The 17,711-nt window shown below is 45.1% G+C and overlaps 1 protein-coding gene and 1 non-coding gene across 6 annotated transcripts in view; one reads left to right on the forward strand and one right to left on the reverse strand.

Moving 5' to 3' along the window:
* Positions 1-17,711, forward strand: part of NINL (ninein like) — a 140,517-nt gene that overhangs the window by 30,138 nt on the left and 92,668 nt on the right. Inside the window, exon 1 of one of the 5 annotated variants that reach the window (XM_055265601.2) lies at positions 9,715-9,886. The exons of 3 other annotated variants lie outside the window; for them this stretch is intronic. In XM_055265601.2, coding sequence (XP_055121576.2) covers positions 9,856-9,886 — 31 coding nt within the window. In that variant the 5' untranslated portion in view covers positions 9,715-9,855. Of the gene's footprint in view, positions 1-9,714; positions 9,887-10,195; positions 10,791-17,711 lie in introns of those variants that run through there. One more of the 5 variants, XM_055265604.2, reaches the window with a different exon arrangement.
* On the reverse strand, positions 11,127-11,230 carry LOC129474958 (small nucleolar RNA U13). Its single transcript, XR_008654701.1, has one exon. It is a non-coding gene; the product is annotated as a small nucleolar RNA U13 (small nucleolar RNA).

Consider the following 17,711-nt stretch of genomic DNA (forward strand, 5'->3'; position numbering starts at 1 on the left):
GATAAAAAACATACAGCTGCTGAGCAGTTATTAGAGCCTCATAAGAATAACCATTTGCCTCTCTGCCCCCACCCTTGTTTCCCTCCTGCCTGCCCCCACCTCACACACACACTAAGTTCCCACATCCTCTTTAGAAAAGCAGAGGTCACGGATGCTTCAGTGGCTTGTGTTTTTCCTGGGTGCGTCCTCAGACCTGGCTCAATAAACCTCTGCTGATCGAGACACTTGCCTCAGTGACCATTTTTGTTGAACACCCTACCTTCTTTTTTCTACATCTGTCAGGGGCAGGTTCATATTTTCTTTTCTATCTTTTCTTTTTAATTTATTTGAGACGGAGTCTCGCCCTTGTTGCCCAGGCTGGAATGTGTGGGGGAAAGAAAGAGAGATCAGACTGTTACTGTGTCTGTGTAGAAAATAGAAGACATGCCTTTCGGCCGGAACCACCATCTTCCAGTAATTCACCAAAATGACAAACACAAAGGGAAAGAGGAGAGGCACCCGATATATGTTCTCTAGGCCTTTTAGAAAACATGGAGTTGTTCCTTTGGCCACGTATATGCGAATCTATAAGAAAGGTGATATTGTAGACATCAAGGGAATGGGTACTGTTCAAAAAGGAATGCCCCACAAGTGTTACCATGGCAAAACTGGAAGAGTCTACAATGTTACCCGCATGCTGTTGGCATTGTTGTAAACAAACAAGGGCAAGATTCTTTCCAAGAGAATTAATGTGCGTATTGAGCGCATTAAGCACTCTAAGAGCTGAGACAGCTTCCTGAAACGCGTGAAGGAAAATGATCAGAAAAAGAAAGAAGCCAAAGAGAAAGGTACCGGGGTTCAACTGAAGCGCCAGCCTGCTCCACCCAGAGAAGCACACTTTGTTAGAACCAATGGGAAGGAGCCTGAGCTGCTGGAACCTACTCCCTATGAATTCATGGCATAATAGGTGTTAAAAAAAAAAATAAATAAAGGACCTCTGGGCTGTAAAAAAAAAAAAAAAAAGAAAATGGAAGACATAAGAAGAAACTCCACTTTGTTCTGTACTAAGAAAAATTCTTCTGCCTTGAGATGCTGTTAATCTGTAACCCTAGCCTCAACCCTGTGCTCACAGAAACATGTGCTGTATTGACTCAAGGTTTAATGGATTTAGGGCTGTGCAGGATGTGCTTTGTTAAAAATGTGTTTGCAGGCAGTATGCTTGGTAAAAGTCATTGCCATTCTCCAGTCTCAAGTACCCAGGGACACAATGCACTGTGGAAGGCCGCAGGGACCTCTGCCCAAGAAAGCCTGGGTATTGTCCAAGGTTTCCCCCCACTGAGACAGCCTGAGATATGGCCTTGTGGGAAGGGAAAGACCTGACCATCCCCCAGCCCAACACGCGTAAAGGATCTGTGCTGAGGAGGATTAGTGAAAGAGGAAGGCCTCTCTGCAGTTGAGATAAGAGGAAGGCATCTGTCTCCTGCTTGTCCCTGGGAATGGAATGTCTCGGTGTAAAACCTGATTGTACCTTCTATTTACTGAGATAGGAAAAAACCACCTTATGGCGGGAGGTGAGACATGCTGGCAGCAATACTGCTCTTTACTGCACTGAGATGTTTGTGTAAAGTCAAACATAAATCTGGCCTATGTGCACATCCAGGCACAGCACCTTTCCTTAAACTTATTTATGACACACAGTCCTTTGCTCACATGTTTTCCTGCTGACCCTCTCCCTGCCATTACCCTATAGTCCTGCCACATCCCCCTCACCAAGATAATATAGATAATGATCAATAAATACTGAGGGAACTCAGAGACCAGTGCCAGTGCAGGTCCTCACTTGCTGAGCGCCGGTCCCCTGGGCCCACTTTTCCTCCTCTATACTTTGTCTCTGTGGCGTATACCCACAGGTGTGGAGGGGCAAGCCCCCTTCATCATGCAGTGGCACAGTCACGGGTCACCACAGTCTTAACCTCTCGGCTCAAGTGGTCCTCCCACCTCAGCCTCCCAATTAGGTGGGAATACAGGCACGTGCCACCATGCCCGGCTAATTTTTCTGTTTTCTAGACAGTCCCACTATGTTGCTCAGGCTGTTCCCGAACTCCTGGCCTCAGGTGATCTTCCTACGGCAGCCTCCCAAAGTCCTGGGATTACAGGCATGAGCCACTGTATCTACCCCCTTTTTTCTTTAAGTAAACGTAATGTGAGCCAAAGTGTTTGGAAAGAGAGACAAATTCCTTTTGATACACAGATGCCAAGTGTTTCATGTGTTCTTTTCACTGTCCTATCAGTGTTGAATTTACCTCTGATCCACTTTATTTCATTCTTTGGGCTCTAAAAGTTTTCCCCTTTTAGAAGGATGTTTGTAGACATGTGTATGGCAAGCTTAGCTAGAACCTTGCAAATATTATAGCTGGAGTTCTGAAATTTTCCTGACTTTTGACTTTTCCTGTGTGGAAACATTTTTTAAAAAACATGTTAGGGACATTGTGGAGTTGGTTGGAAAGAGTGACCCAAACCAGGCTGAATGGGCGTGTCTGGGGCTCCAAGGTCCGAGTGGGCTTTCCCTGCTGACACTGCTCAGCTGAGTGCATTGTGCTGCACGACCTCAGGCCACGACATTGATTTACTTCCACTCGTGCATGATGAGCTGCCAGCTTTTGTTTGGATGTAAAATAAAAACTCACACTGCCTTTTTCCTAGCACAGAGCAGGAGAGGGAGAGGGGAAGTGAGACTCAGCAGACATTGATGGACGGTCCATTAAGAGCCAGGTCCATGCGGAGCAACGGCCAGAGAGACAGTGTCTGGGGCGAGCTTGGATTCTGGATGAGGCTGGGTGTGGGAGCTATGGCCATGGATGCCAGGGCCAGCCCTGGGTGAGGCTGGGTGTGGGAGCTGTGGCCATGGGTGCTGGGGCCATCCCTGGGTGAGGCTGGGTGTGGGAGCTGTGGCCGTGGGTGCTGGGGCCAGCCTTGGGTGAGTCTAGGTGTAGGAGCTGTGGCCATGGGTGCTGGGGTCAGCCCTGGGTGAGGCTGGGTGTGGGAAATGTGGCCATGGGTACTGGGGTCAGCCCTGGGTGAGGCTGGGTGTGGGAGGTGTGGCCATGGGTGCCGGGGTCAGCCCTGGGTGAGGCTGGGTGTGGGAAATGTGGCCATGGGTACTGGCGTCAGCCCTGCGTGAGGCTGGGTGTGGGAGGTGTGGCCATGGGTGCCGGGGTCAGCCCTGGGTGAGGCTGGGTGTGGGAGGTGTGACCGTGGGTGCTCGGGGTCAGGCCTGAGTGAGGCTGGGTGTGGGAGCTGTGGGTGTGGGAGCTGTAGCTGTGGGTGCTCAGGGCCAGCCCATAGGCCGGCACGCTCAGGTAATGGCCATCTCCAGAACACCCTGTCCAAGACCAGGCTGCTTGGTGTCCTCTGATTTCCCCCTCAGGACTCTTGTGGAGCTCAGTGGTGAGGGGAGCCCAGAAGGCATTGTGCTGGGCCCAAGAGAATGAGAATTTTGGAGCACAAAGGTGCCTGGGATCAGGTTTGGCTTCCTCATTTGATATCTCAGAAAGCTCAGGCCCAGAGAGCATAAGCAGCTTGACTGAGGCCACACAGCTGCACTGGACTGGCTTGTGTGGAGGTGGCCATCCTTAAATGTGCCCCCATGGCAAGGAGAGACAGGGCAGGAACCTTGGGGAAGACCAGCATTGCAGTGCATCTGCCCAGTGGATCCCAGGAATATAGCTATCCTAGGCAGTGTGCAGTGTTATCTCATTAGTTTGATTTGCATTTCCCTAATGACTTATACTGTTGAGCATCTTTCTTTGCACTTATTGCCCATTAATGAATCTTCTTTTGTGAAATGCACATTAAAATTTTGATGCTGACAAGTTGCTGTCCGTAGAGGTTGCCCTGGTTTATTTCCCATCAGCGTGTATGAAGCCTGCTTTCTCATGGCTTCATCAACAGGGTGCCAGTCTGCTATGGGCCAAGTTGTGTTCCCCAGAATTCGGATGTTGAAGCCCTAACATCTAGTACCTCAGAATGTGATTGTATTTGGAGACAGGTTCTTTAAAGAGGTAATCAAGTGAAACGTAAAATGGAAAACATGGTTTCTCTACTCAACAGAACACTTCTAACACTGAACATGTAGTCTTTCCACACCACGCAATTCTCCAGTTCTCTTCAGAGACCCCTGGATGTCCTAGAATTTAACCCAGTTCTACACTACCTGGAGTTAGTGCAGACCCCATAGGTTAAGGGCTCAGTTCCATTTGGCTTCCCCCAGTTCAGAAGGCAGTCATGAGTCCCAGGTTGTGACCTGTGCATCTGAATGACTGACTTTAAATCAAGAGTCCCCAAGACCATCACTGGGGATTGATCATCTGATATTTTGGCTTGCAAAGCTCAAGGAAACATTTACAAATGTTTACTGGTTTATTATGAAGCTGTGACCAAGAATGTGGATGAACAGCAGATGAAGAGGTGGATGGGGTTTAGCTGCAGCCCCGCCCACCCTGGAGGCTGGGAGTGGGATTATCCTAATCCCAGGGTTGGTCCATCTGGTAACCAGCCCCTTTCCTCCTAGAGTCACCTCAGTAGTATAAACGCTGGTGTAGTTGAAAGGGGCTTATTATGAATAACAGAATTCCCTATTACTCAGGAAGTTCTGAGCGTTTTGGGAGCTGTATGTCAGGAACCTAGGACCAAGACTAAACATACACTTCTTGCTACACCGCAGTATCACATGAGGCCATAAAGGTGGCCCTGGTTCTATACAACTGGTGTCCTTATGAGAAGAGATGAGGACACGGGCACATGCACGGGAGACATCTGGAAGCCGAGGAGAGGCCAAAGAAGAAGCCACACCAACTTCTTGATGAGATGCCTCATCTGGGAGTTCCAGGCTCTGGAACAGAGGGAAATACATTCTGTTTCAGCCGCCCGGCCACGGTGCCTTGTCACAGCAGCCCAGCCAACCTGAGGCACAGTCTGACAAGCGAAAAGTCCTCTCTCTCAGTGGGGTTTGTATTTCTCCCGATGAGCACAGTGGAGCATCTCTCCGCATGTTCAAGAGCCATTTGCATTTCCATCTTTGTAATCTAGATCCTTTGCTTTTGGAGGGTGGGGCAGGGTAGGTTGTTTCAGTACTGATTTTAGGAGCTCTTTATTAAAGGAATTAACCTTTGTGATTTACATTAAAATTATCTTCTTGTTTGTCATTTATCTTCTGATTTTATTCTTTCCTATTTAGAAATTTTGACTTTTATATAGTCAAATTTCCCACTCTTTTAAGGGTGAAGCAAAAGCTGCATTTTATTCTAGATCTTTTTTGGGTTAAATTTTTCTTGGTTCTGAGTAACTTCTGACTCTGATGTTCTATAACGTTATCCTCTGATTGAGGGGCACAGGCAAGTAAGAAAGCAGTTACCCACGAAAGCTTGGATTGAATAACAGGGATGGAGAAATCACTCTTAAACTGTTCAGTCAGAATCCACCTGGGGGAAACCTGCTGGACCTGCTCAACCTTCGAAACTCAAGTGTATGCTGTGAAGGTGTTAATGGAAAACCCAAACTGTAAAATATCTTAAGGAGGTTTATGCTGAGCCAATATGATTGACTGTGGCCTGGGGAAAACACAAACCCAGGAAGCCTTGATAAGTGGTCCCGAGGCAGTTAGGGCCTGACTCTGTCTTACGCATTTTAGGGAAGCAGAAGTCACAGGCAAAGTCATACATTAGTACACTGCACTCCAGCCTGGGCAAACAGAGCGAGACTCTGTTTCAAAAAACAAAAACAAAAAACAAAGAAAGAAAAGGGGTTGTGGAGACCAGGGTTCTCATTATACTTAGGGAGCCTCCAGATAGCAGGCTCCAGAGAGAATCCATTGTAAATGTGTCTTATCAGAGCTGATACTCTCCTGGATCAGGAAGAAGGCCTGGAAAAGGAAGGAGATTCTCTTCAGAATGTAGATTTTCCCCACAAGTGACAACTTTGCAGGACTACTTCAAGATATGGCAAAGAAATGTAGTTTGTAGTAAAGTACTTCCAGGGCTTGCTATCTGTCTTATGATGCTGTACTAGAGTCAAGCTGGTATCTGATATCTTATTGCTACAGGAGTCTGCCTTGTCAGTCTTGAGATCTGTTTTAATGTTAATGCTGGTCGGTTGTGCCTGAATTCTCCTAAAGGGAGGAGGGTATAATGGGGCAGTCCAACCCCCTATCCTGTCATGCCTGAACTAGTTCTTTAGGTTAACTTTGGAATGCCCTTGGCTGAGAGGAGGGCACCATTCAGAAGATTGGGGGCACCATTCAATGATTGGGGGGCTCAGAATTTTATTTTTGATTTACACCTCCCATACATGAGGACATGCCAATGTATGGAAAGGGGAGACTTTAGGTCTACAGTCTAAGTCTGGCTCCTGAAACGGCACACTGATAATGTTGATTACAAGCTTATTTTCCCAAGTACAGAGGAAAGACAAACTCCCTTCTCCACCTACCCAGAGATGTCTGTGGAACTGACTCCTCCTTTAGTCCCTCCTCCTCTTCAAACATTCACCTTATCTTATGTAAAATGCAGATTTACTGGGCACCAGCTCAAGGCCCATGGGAATAGAACCATTCCCTTACTGCCTACCTGACCCTCTTCCTACATGCCTCCCACACTTTAAAGGAATGTGTAAATACTAAGCCTCCAGAAAACCTCTTCAGGAAAACAGCCACAGATGTAGCTATCCCAGGTTTTCCTGGCTGCTCCCTAAAGCTGCTTAATAGGCCCTGAGGGTTGAGACTTCTGCCTCAGTCCCTCATCTCACTTGTCATACTTACTGAGATAAAGAGCTCTGTTCCTCCTCAGCTCAGTTAAATCTCCATCTGCTGTTTTAACAAATGCAGCTTGAAGACAGATTTGTTTATTTAAACATTCATCCTGTCAAGGGAGATTGGCCAGCAATGATTAGACCAAGTAAAAGTTGTTTGGGGTGCTCAGGAACCAGAAGTCTCTTTCAGCAAATGTCTTTTCCCTACACCCAGCTTGGTTCCTGCCAAAGGAAAAACCTTTTTGTGGCTGCTTATTTCATGACAATGCTGTTAGCTTTTGGGTAGAAAAGGAGAGAGTTGAGTTTAGGAATCGTAATGTGAAAAAATACAGACTCCAGTGTTGTGGGACTCAGAACAGCTAGACTACTCACAAGGACCTGAAACAAAGACTTGGGCCCTGGGACTGAACATGGCTTCTGAAGTTTCCAAAGATTCCACTTCCTGTTCTCCTAAGCACCTCAAATATTTTATGCCATAGCGGCCTTTCAGCATTGGTCACGTGCAGATCTGTTCTTTAATCTGTCTGCATCCTGCTCATTCCTTGAAAGTAATTCATTACTTTTACTACAAGTTGAGAAATAGGAGATGCAGAGTAGAACTAATGAAAGATCCCTTCCTTCATTGTCTTTGGTCTAAAGATAGATGGTTCTGTGGGCCCATCAGTTCTGTGCGCCCCCTTTATCCTGTTATGTGGATGCTGGTGAGGCCAGAGCCAGGAGTTGCCTGGGGCCACTCAGCATCACTGTTTTCCCGTCCAGATTCCACAAGTCAAATTGTGGGCAGTGAACAGAAGTGAGAATATGTGTGAGTGAGGCTAGATGAGTGTGGGTTTGTCACCACTGCTGGACAAGGTTTCTCTTACACCTTCCATTCTAACACTTGCCTGTCGTGGCTGTCTGGAACCAAATTATGGTTCTAGGCTGGGGCAAGGGCAGCAGCGTCGTGAAGCTCCAGCACTGAATGCAGCCCCGTGCCCAGTGTCAGAAGGGTAGGGACACAGTGCCGTTGTCACACCCTGCTGGCCAACATGGGTTATTTGTAAAGAACCCAGATTTAAAATGAGTTTAACTACTTTCTATTCAATATAGAATTTCAAAAATGGAAGGGATCTTGGGATTCATCTGATTTCATGCAGTTTTACATAAGAGGAAACTGAGGCCCAGCTGGTGTTGATGGAGACAGCCTGAGGTGCTTGCTACTGTGTCCCATCTCCCTTTTGACCAGACATGCTGCTTCATATTCCTAACTGGTGTCGTGTGTGTATTCCGTCAGTCACACCTGACTTCAGGCTTGCAAGCTGAGAACATTTCTTTTATATCTTTTGTATTCCATCAGATTATCTAAGATTTACATAGAGCAGACATTAAATAATTGCTTATTCCTTCAAAAAGCTGTTTGTCAATGAAACCTATAGGAAGATGTGATTTTTTTTTTTAACCTATCAGATTGTAAAAAATATCTGAAAGTTTGATAATGTGCTGTGTTACCAAGGGATAGAGAGGCGGCCTCATCTGTTGCTGGTGGGACTGTGCATTGGTGTAATTTCTTCTGTGGAAGACATTTTAGCAATATCTCTCCATATGGAAAAGATGCACACTCATGACCCAAGGGCTCCACTTCTAGGAATTTATCCCTCAGAGGTTATTTATTACAGCATTGTTTTTATTAGCAAAAGATTGTGTGTTAGGCTGCTCTTGCATTGCTATAAAGAAATATCTGAGACTGGGTAGTTTATAAAGGAAAGAGGTTTAATTGGCTCACATTTCTGCAGGCTGTACAAGCATGGCACAGTCATCTGCCTTGCTTCTGATGAGGCCTCAGGAAACTTCCAATCATGGTGGAAGGTGAAGGGGGAGCAGGTACTGAGAGCGGGAGTGAGGGAAGCAGGGAGATGCCACACATTTTTAAACTACCAGATCTCTCATAAACTCAGAGCAACAGCTCAGTCATTATCGTGAGGACAGCATCAAGCCATTCATGCCAGGTCTGCCCCCAGGACCTAAACACCTCCCATCAGGCCTTACCTCCAACATGGAATCACATTTCAACATGAGATTTGGAGGGGACGAACATCCAAACCATAGCAGATTGGAAACAACCTAAGTATCTATTGATAAGAGGCTGGTTAAGCTATCACACGCTCATAGCAGGAGTCATGTGTGTCCACGGTGGGTGATGTGACAGGATCAGGGCTGATCTAGGCAGGGATCTCACAGATGTTGTGGCAAAGGGGGACTAGATGGCTCAACCCTGAGAGCAGGAGAATGGTCACTAGACTGATTCTAGACTCCACATGGGTGTCGATGGACTTGTTGTATCAACAGAGCCTGGCAGGGCAACCCAGCCATGGGGAAGATGACAGGCTTCCCAGTCAGGCTGATTGGACTTCATGTCAGCTCCAGTATGCCCTTTGTGATGTAAGCCTATGACCCAACTTCTCTGTGACTCAGCTCCATTATCTGCACGTGATAACACTTCCATGGCATTATTGATAGGATGTATTTTATGTCTGAGGCACACAACAGGTGGTCAGTAAAAATTAGTTTTTCTGAGCCAATCATGGTAGCTCACACCTATAATCCCAGAGATTTTGGAGGCCAAGGCAGGAGGATAGCTTGAGGCTAGGAGTTCAAGAGCAGCTTGGGGCAACAAAGTGAGACCCTGTCCCTACAAAATATAAAAACATAGCTGGGTGTGGTGGTACATGCCTGTGGTCCCAGCTACTTGGGAAGCTGAGGCAGGAGGATCACCTGAGGCCAGGAATTTGAGGCTACAGTGAGCTACGATTGTGCCTCCTGTCTTAGCCTCCCAAGTGGCTGGGAATACAATGGCATGCCACCATGCCTAGCTAATTCTATTTATTTATTAATTTTTTTAGAGGCCTTGCTTTGTTGGACAGGTTGGTCTCAAACTCCTGGCCTCAAGTGATCCTCCCTACTCGGCCTCCTAAAGCTTTGAGACTGTAGGTGTGAACTACTGTGCCCAGCTGAGATTCTGTTTTCTGATGTCTGCATCTGAGGCCTCAAGTTCCCCAACATTATAACAAAAGACTAACAAGGACTATAGGAGTTATGAGCCAGGAGCTGTGGATGAAACCAATATGTATGTATATCTCATAATATCACAATAGTATACAAAAACTTTCCTTCTAGATAGCTCTGTTCCTCCCCCTTTTCATGCTGTTATTATCACAAATTACATCCTTAAACATTTTGTACTTATCAAGATAGATATGTAATTATTGTATTGTGCAAATTGCATATTATTGGTCTTTTATACCAAATGAAGGGGAATGAAGTTAAATACAAAAAATTGATTAACTTTTGTATTTACTGATATGGTTACCATTATTGTTACTTTTTATTTCTTCATGTTGATTTTAGTCTAGCATCCTTTTAGCCTGAAGGACACTCTTTAGTATTTCTCATTGGTTAGATTTGCTACTGAAGAACTCTCCCGGTTTTTGTTTATTTGAAAACGTCTTAATTTCCCCTTCACTTAAAAAAATGACTTTATTGGCCGGGCACGGTGGCTCACGCCTGTAATCCCAGCACTTTGGGAGGCTGAGGCGGGCGGATCACAAGGTCAGGAGATCGAGACCATCCTGGCCAACACGATGAAACCCTGTCTCTACTAAAAAAAAATACAAAAAAATAGCTAGGCATGGTGGCGGGCGCCTGTAGTCCCAGCTACTCGGGAGGCTGAGGCAGGAGAATGGTGTGAACCCGGGAGGCAGAGCTTGCGGTGAGCGAAGATCGTGCCACTGCACTCCAGCCTGGTCAACAGAGCGAGACTCTGTCTCAAAAAAAAGAAAAAAAAAATGACTTTATTTTTTAGAGCCAGTTTTGGTTAATGGCAATATTGAGCAGGGTAGAAGAGAGATCCCACATGCCCTCCACTTCTGCCATGCACAGCCTCCTTCACCATCAGTGTCCCACCCCAGCCTGGTCCTTTCATTGCATTTGCTGAACCCACATCGACACATCATCCCCCTCCAGAGACTAAGGTTTATATTAGGGTTTATTCTTGGTGTTGTACATTCTGTGGGTTTTAACAAATGTAAAATGAAATGCATCCACTATTATAATATATTACGGAATAGTTGTACTAACCTAAAATTCCTCTGTACTTCCCCTGTTCATCCCTCTCTTCCCTCCACTGCTGGCAACCACTGATCTTTTTACCATCTCCACACTTTTCGCTTTTACAGAATCATATAGTTGGAATCGTATAGTATGTAGCCTTTCACATTGCCTCTGTCACCTAGCAATATGCATCTAAGATTCCTTCATGTATTTTCATGCCTTCATAGCTCATTTCTTTTTTCTTTTTCTTCTTTTCATTTCAGATGAGTAATGTGCCAACATCATAACAGGGTTTCAGGGTAGCACATCTCACACATGCATGAGAACACCCAGCTATCACACTTATGAACTACAAGAGGATCACTCATTTCTTCTTAGTGCATAGTAGTCCATTATCTAATGTACCACAGTTTATCTGTTCAGCTACTGAAAGACATCTTAGTTGCACCCAAGTTTTGGCAGTTCTGAATGAAGCTGCAATAAATATCCAGGTACAGTTTTTGTGTGGACATAAGTTTTCAACTTATTTAAGGAAATACCAAGGAGTACAATTGTTGGATTGCATTGTAAGAATATGTTTGGTTTTGTAAGGAACTGCCAAACTGTCTTGCAGAGAGGCTGTCCCATTTACATTCCCAGCAGCAGTGAATATGAGTTTCAGTTGCTCCTGATTCTTGTCAGTATTTGGTGGTATTAGTATTTTGTATTTTGGCTATGCTAATGGGTGTGTCATGGTGTCTCTTTGTTTTGTGGTTCCCTGGGGGCATATAATGTTGAGCATCTTCATATGCGTATTTGCCATTTGTGTATGTTCTTAGGTTAGACGTTCACATCTTCTGCCCATTGTTCAATTGAGTTTTTTTCTTATTGTTGAGTTTTTTTGTTTGTTTGTTTGTTTTGTTTTCCTTTTTTTGAGACAGAGTCTTGCTCTTGTTGCCCAGGCTGGAGTGCAGTGGTGCGATCTCGGCTCACTGCAACCTCCGCCTCCTGGGTTCAAGTGATTCTCCTGCCTCAGCCTCCCGAGTAGCTGGGATTACAGCCCTGTGCCACCACGCCCAGCTAATTTTGTATTCTTAGTAGAGATGAAGTTTCACCATGGTGGCCAGGCTTGTCTCAAACTCCTCATCTCGGGTGATCCACCCACCTTGGCCTCCCAAAGTACTGGCATTATAATTGTGAGCCACCATGCCCGGCGTTGTTGAGTTTTAAGAGTTCTTTGGGCCAGGTGCTCACACCTGTAATCCCAGCACTGTGGGAGGCCGAGGCAGGTGGATCACATGAGGTCAGGAGTTTGAGACCAGCCTGGCCAACATGGTGAAACCCTGTCTCTACTAAAAATACAAAGATTAGCTGGGCATGGTGGTGCATGCCTGTAATCCCAGCTACTCAGGAGGGTGAGGCGGGAGAATCGCTTTAATCCAGGAGGCGGAGGTTGCAGTGAGTCAAGATGGCGCCACTGCACTCTAGCCTGGGCAAGAGAGTGAGACTCTGTCTCAGAAAAGAAAAAAAAAAAAAATGAAAATCAATGGACTGTAAATCCAAGGGTTTATTTCTGGACTCTCAGTGCTATTCCATTTGTCTGTGTATCTGTCTTTATGCCAGTACCATACTGCACTGTACCTTTGTAGTAAGCTTTGCAATTGAGTGGGAATATCTAGCTCTTCTTTACCAGGATTATTTTGGTGATTCTTGGTCCCTTGAATTTCCATCTGAATTTTAAGGTCAGCTTGTTAATTTATCTAAAGAAGCCAGCTGAGATTTTGGTAGAGATTGCTTAGACTCTGTGATGGGTGAAGGAGTTACAGCTATCTTAACAATGCTGAGACTTGGGATGTTGTATTAGTTCCTAGGGCTGCTGTACCAAATTACAACAAATCAAGTTAGGGTTAAACAACAGAAATCTATCCTGTGACAGTCATGGAGGCCAGAAGTCTAAATACAGGGTGTTGGCAGGGCCACTTGCTCTCTCTAGATTCCAGGGAAGAATTTGTGCCTTGGCTTGTTCAGCTTCTGGGGGCTACAGGCATTCCTTGGCTTACGGCTGCATCACTCCAGCCTCTGCCTCTGGTCACATTGCCCTCTCTTCTCTCTCAAAATTCTTTCTGCCTTTCGTGAGGCTATATGTAATTGCATCAGGTCCCACCTGGATAATCTTGGATTAAACTCCTCCTCCCAAGATCTTTAATCTACTTAACTTTCTTTGCTATTAATATATAAGATAATATTCACAGGTTCCAGACATTAAGAAGTGAATATATCTTTGAGGAACTACCACAGATGTGTCTCCATTTATTTAGTTACATTTAAACTTTTTTTTTTTTTTTTGGAGGCATAGCCTTGCCCTGTTGCCCAGGGTCCAGGCTGGAGTGCAGTGGTGCAATCTTGGTTCACTGCAGCCTCAACCTCTCAAGCTCAAGAGATCCCCCAACTTCAGCCTCCCAAGTAGCTGGGACTACAGGTGCATGCTACTATGCCCTGCTGATTTTTTCCATTTTTTTGTAGAGATGAGGTCCCACTATGTTACCCAGGCTGGTCTTGAAATCCTGGGCTAAAGCAGTCGGCCTGCCTTGGCTTCCCAAAGTGCTAGGATTACAGATGTGAGCCACCACATCTGGCTTAAGTTTCTTTCAACTATGTTTGTTTCCAGAGTATAGGTTTTACATTTTTAAATTAAATTTATACCTAAGTATTTTGTTCTTTTTGATACTCTAGTGGGATTGTTCATTGCAGGTATATAGAAATAAAATTGAATTTTATTTATTTATTTATGTATTTGAGACAGAGGATCTCTCTGTGGCCCAGGCTGGAGTGCAGTGGCATGATCTTGACTCACTGCAACCTCCGCCTCCTGGGTTCAAGTGATTCTCGTGCCTCAGCTTCCTGAGTAGCTGGGATTACAGGCGTGCACCATCACAGCTCACTAATTTTTTTGTATTAGTAGAGATGGGATTTCACCATGTTGGCCAGGCTGGTCTTGAACTCATGGCCTCTACTAATCCACACCCCTCAGCCTCTCAAAGTGTTGGGATTATAGGCATGAGCCACCACGCCTGTCCTACAATTGAGTTTTTTATATCAGCCTTTTTTTTGTTTTTTTTGTTGTTGTTGTTTTGTTTGTATGTTTGTTTGTTTGTTTTTGAGACAGGGCTCTGTCACCCAGACTGGACTGCAGTGGCACAGTCTTGCTCACCACAACTTCTGCCTCCCGGGTTCAAGTGATTCTTCTGCCTCAGCCTCCCGAATAGCTGAGATTACAGGCAGCTGCCACCCCGCCTGGCTAACTTTTGTAATTTTAGTAGAGATGGGGTTTCACCATGTTGGCCAGGCTGGTCTCGAACTCCTGACCCCAAGTGGCCTGCCCTCCTTGGCCTCCCAAAGTGCTGGGACTACAGACGTGAGCTGCCACACCCCTTTGCTCATTTTTGAATTGGGTTTTTGTTTTTGAGTTGTAGAGTTTTTTATTCTTGATATTAATTCTTCATCAGGTATTTTCTATTGCATAGATTCTCTCTTCTTAAGAGACAATGTCTTGCTATTTTGCCTGGGCTGGACTTGAAACACCTGGGCTCAAGAAATTCTACTGCCACAGCCTCCCAAGTAGCTGGTACTACAGGCACGCACCACTGTGTCCATCTGTGTTTCTCTCTCTTAATAGTGACTTTAAAAAGTGTTTTTTTGGCCAGGCGCAGTGGCTAACACCTGTAATCCCAGCACTTTGGGAGCCCAAGGCAGGTGGATCATTTGAGGTCAGGAGTCTGAGACCAGCCTCACTAACATGGTGAAACCCTGTCTCTACTAAAAACATACAAAATTAGCTAGGTGTGGCGGCATACGCCTGTAATCCCAGCTACTTGGGAGGCCGAGGCAGGAGAATCACTTGAACTTGGGAGACGGAGGTTGCAGTGAGCTGAGATTGCCCACTTGCACTCCAGCCTGAGCAACAAGAGCAAAACTCCGTCTCAAAAAAGAAAAGTTTTTTTGGTTGTGCGTGGTGGCTCATGCCTGTTACCCCAGCACTTTGGGAGGCCAAGGCAAAAGGATTGCTTGAGCCCAGGAGTTCGAGACCAGCCTAGGCAATATAATGAGACCCCCATGTCAACAAAAAAATTTTTTTTAAAAATAGCCAGGAGTGGTGGTGTACACCTGTACTCCTAGCTACTCAGGAGCCTGAGGTGGGAGGATCGCTTGAGCCCTGGAGATTGAGGTTACAGTGAAACATGATTGTGCCGCTACACTCCAGCCTGGGCCATAGAGCAAGAGTCTGTCTCAAAAAAAGAAAAGTATTTTTAATTATTATGGATACATAATAGTTATGTATATTTATGAGGTACATGTGATGTTTTGATGCAGGCATATGATGTATAATAATCAAATCAAGGTATTTGGAGTATCTGTTCTCTTGATAGTGTCATTTGATGCACAAAATTTTTAATTTTCATGAAGTCTAATTTATTTGATTTTAATTTCCTGTTGTTACCTGTGCTTTTGGTGCCATCCAGAAACCCTTGCCAAATCCAGTGTCCTGAATCTTTTCTCCTATGTTTTAAGAGTTTTATAGTTTTAGCCTTTACCTTTTTGTGTAACCCATTTTTAGTTATTTTTTTATTTTTATTTTTATTTATTTTTTTTTTTTAGATTTGCTCTTATCACCCAGGCTAGAGTGCAGTGGTGTGATCTCAGTTCACTGCAAGCTCCGCCTTCTGGGTTCAAGTGATTCTCCTGCCTCAGCCTCCCAAGTAGCTGGGATTACAGGTGCCTGCCACCAGGCCCGGCTAATTTTTTGTATGTTTAGTAGAGACAGGATTTTGCCATGTTGGGCAGGCTGGTCTTGAATTCCTGACCTCGAGTGATCCGCCCACCTTGGCCTCCCAAAGTGCTGGGATTACAGGCATGAGCCACTGCACCTGGCCTAATTTTTATATATAATGTAAGGTAAGAGTCCATCTTCATTCTTTCCCTTACCACAGTGTTTTGATTACTCTGTGGCCTTGTAGTGAGCTTCAAAACTGGGAATTTTGAGTGCTCCAACTTGGTTCTTCTTTTTCAAGATTGTTTTGGCTATTAGGGGTCATTCAAGATTTTATATAAATTTGAGGATGGGCTTTTTCATTTCTCAAAAATGTGACTTTGGGATTTTGTTGGGGATTGCATTGAATTTGTTTCGAAGTATTTTATTCCTTTTGATGCTATTATAAATGGAGTTGTTTTCCTAATGTCCTTTTCAGATTGTTCATTGCTGGTATATAGAATTGCAACTGATTTTTTGTTTGTTTGTTTGTTTGTTTTTGTTTGAGACACAGTCTCACTCTGTTGCCCTGGCTGGAATGCAGTGGCGTAATCTTTGCTCACTGCAGTCTCTGCCTCCTGGGCTCAGGTGATCCACCTGTTACTGGTAGAGGGTCTTGACTCCAAGTTGTCCAGGTTCTTGGCATTTTGAACAAAGAATTGGACAAAACACCCAGCAAAGCAAAGAAAGAATGAAGCCACGAAAGAGCCAAAGCAAGGATTTATTGAAAACGAAACTACACTCCACAGTGTGGTGCGAGCGGGCTGAGCAGCGCCTCAAGGGCCTGCATATAGAATCTTCTCCTGTCCAGAAACCTCCGGCTAGAGGTTTGCCATTGGCCACTTCATGCTCACCTCGTGGAAATGAAGTGGTGGCCTGCAGTTGGTTGCTTTCAGCATCAATCAGAGGCTGAAATGGAGTTCCAAATGTTACACTCTTGTGCAACATCTGATTGGTTGCATTTTGCAGCCAATCAGAGGCTAAGGTAAAGTTACAAAGTTGCAAAGGAGGACTCCACCCACAATCAGTCTGATTGGTTGCAGACAGCCAATTTCCCATCTACCACGCAGAAAAGGTTGGGAGTTTGCAAAGGGAGTAGCCTGAGTAGCCTCTGGTCCTTTTGTTATTTAGGCGTCGAAAGTTAGGATTTTCCTTTCAATTTAGTTGGGCATGAAACAGCCATAGGTTCCCTCCTCCAGAGCCTATTCTCCTGCCTCACTCCTACCTGAGTCTCCTGAGTAGCTGGGACTACAGGCACAGAGCACCATGCCCAGCTAAGTTTTGTATATTTTGTGGAAATGGGGTTTCGCCATGTTGCCCAGGCTAGTCTGGACCTCCAGAGCTCAAGCTGTCTGTGTGCCTTAAAGTGCTGGGATTACAGGCATGAGCTACCACACCTGGCTGCAACTGATTTTTAAGTGCCGATTTTGTATCCTGCAATTTTGCTGAATTCATTTATTGTTTCTAACAGGTGGTGGGTATTTGGGAGGGGGGTGTGTGTGTCTGTGTAATCTTTAGGATTTTCTACACAGATTGTATCATCTACAAACAGATAATTTTACTTTTTTCTTTCCTATTAATAAACCATAAGCCATATTTCTTTTTCTTTTTCTTTTCTTTTTTTTTTTTTTCGAAGACAGATTTTTGCTCTGTTGCCCAGGCTGGAGTGCAGTGGCGTGATCTTGGCTCACTGCAGCCTCCACCTCCCAGGTTCAAGCAATTCTCGTGCCTCCGCCTCCCAAGTAGCTGGGATTACAGGCGAGTAGTGCTTGCCACTACCCCTGGCTAAATTTTGTATTTTTAGTAGAGAGGGGGGTTTCACCATGTTGACCAGGTTGGTCTCGAACCCCTGACTTCAAGTGATCCACCCGCCTCAGCCTCCCAAAGTGCTGGGATTATAGGCATGAGCCATCATGCCCAGGCATTTTTTTTTTTTTTTTTTTTTTTTTTTTTTTTTTTTTTTTTTTAGCGAAAGCAAGTTTATTAGAGAAGTGAAGAAACAAAAGAATGGCTACTCTATAGAGCAACTCCAAGGGCTGTTGGTTGGCTGCTTTCA

Source organism: Symphalangus syndactylus, chromosome 24 (genome assembly GCF_028878055.3).
Source record: "Symphalangus syndactylus isolate Jambi chromosome 24, NHGRI_mSymSyn1-v2.1_pri, whole genome shotgun sequence".
NCBI classification, from domain to species: domain Eukaryota; kingdom Metazoa; phylum Chordata; class Mammalia; order Primates; family Hylobatidae; genus Symphalangus; species Symphalangus syndactylus.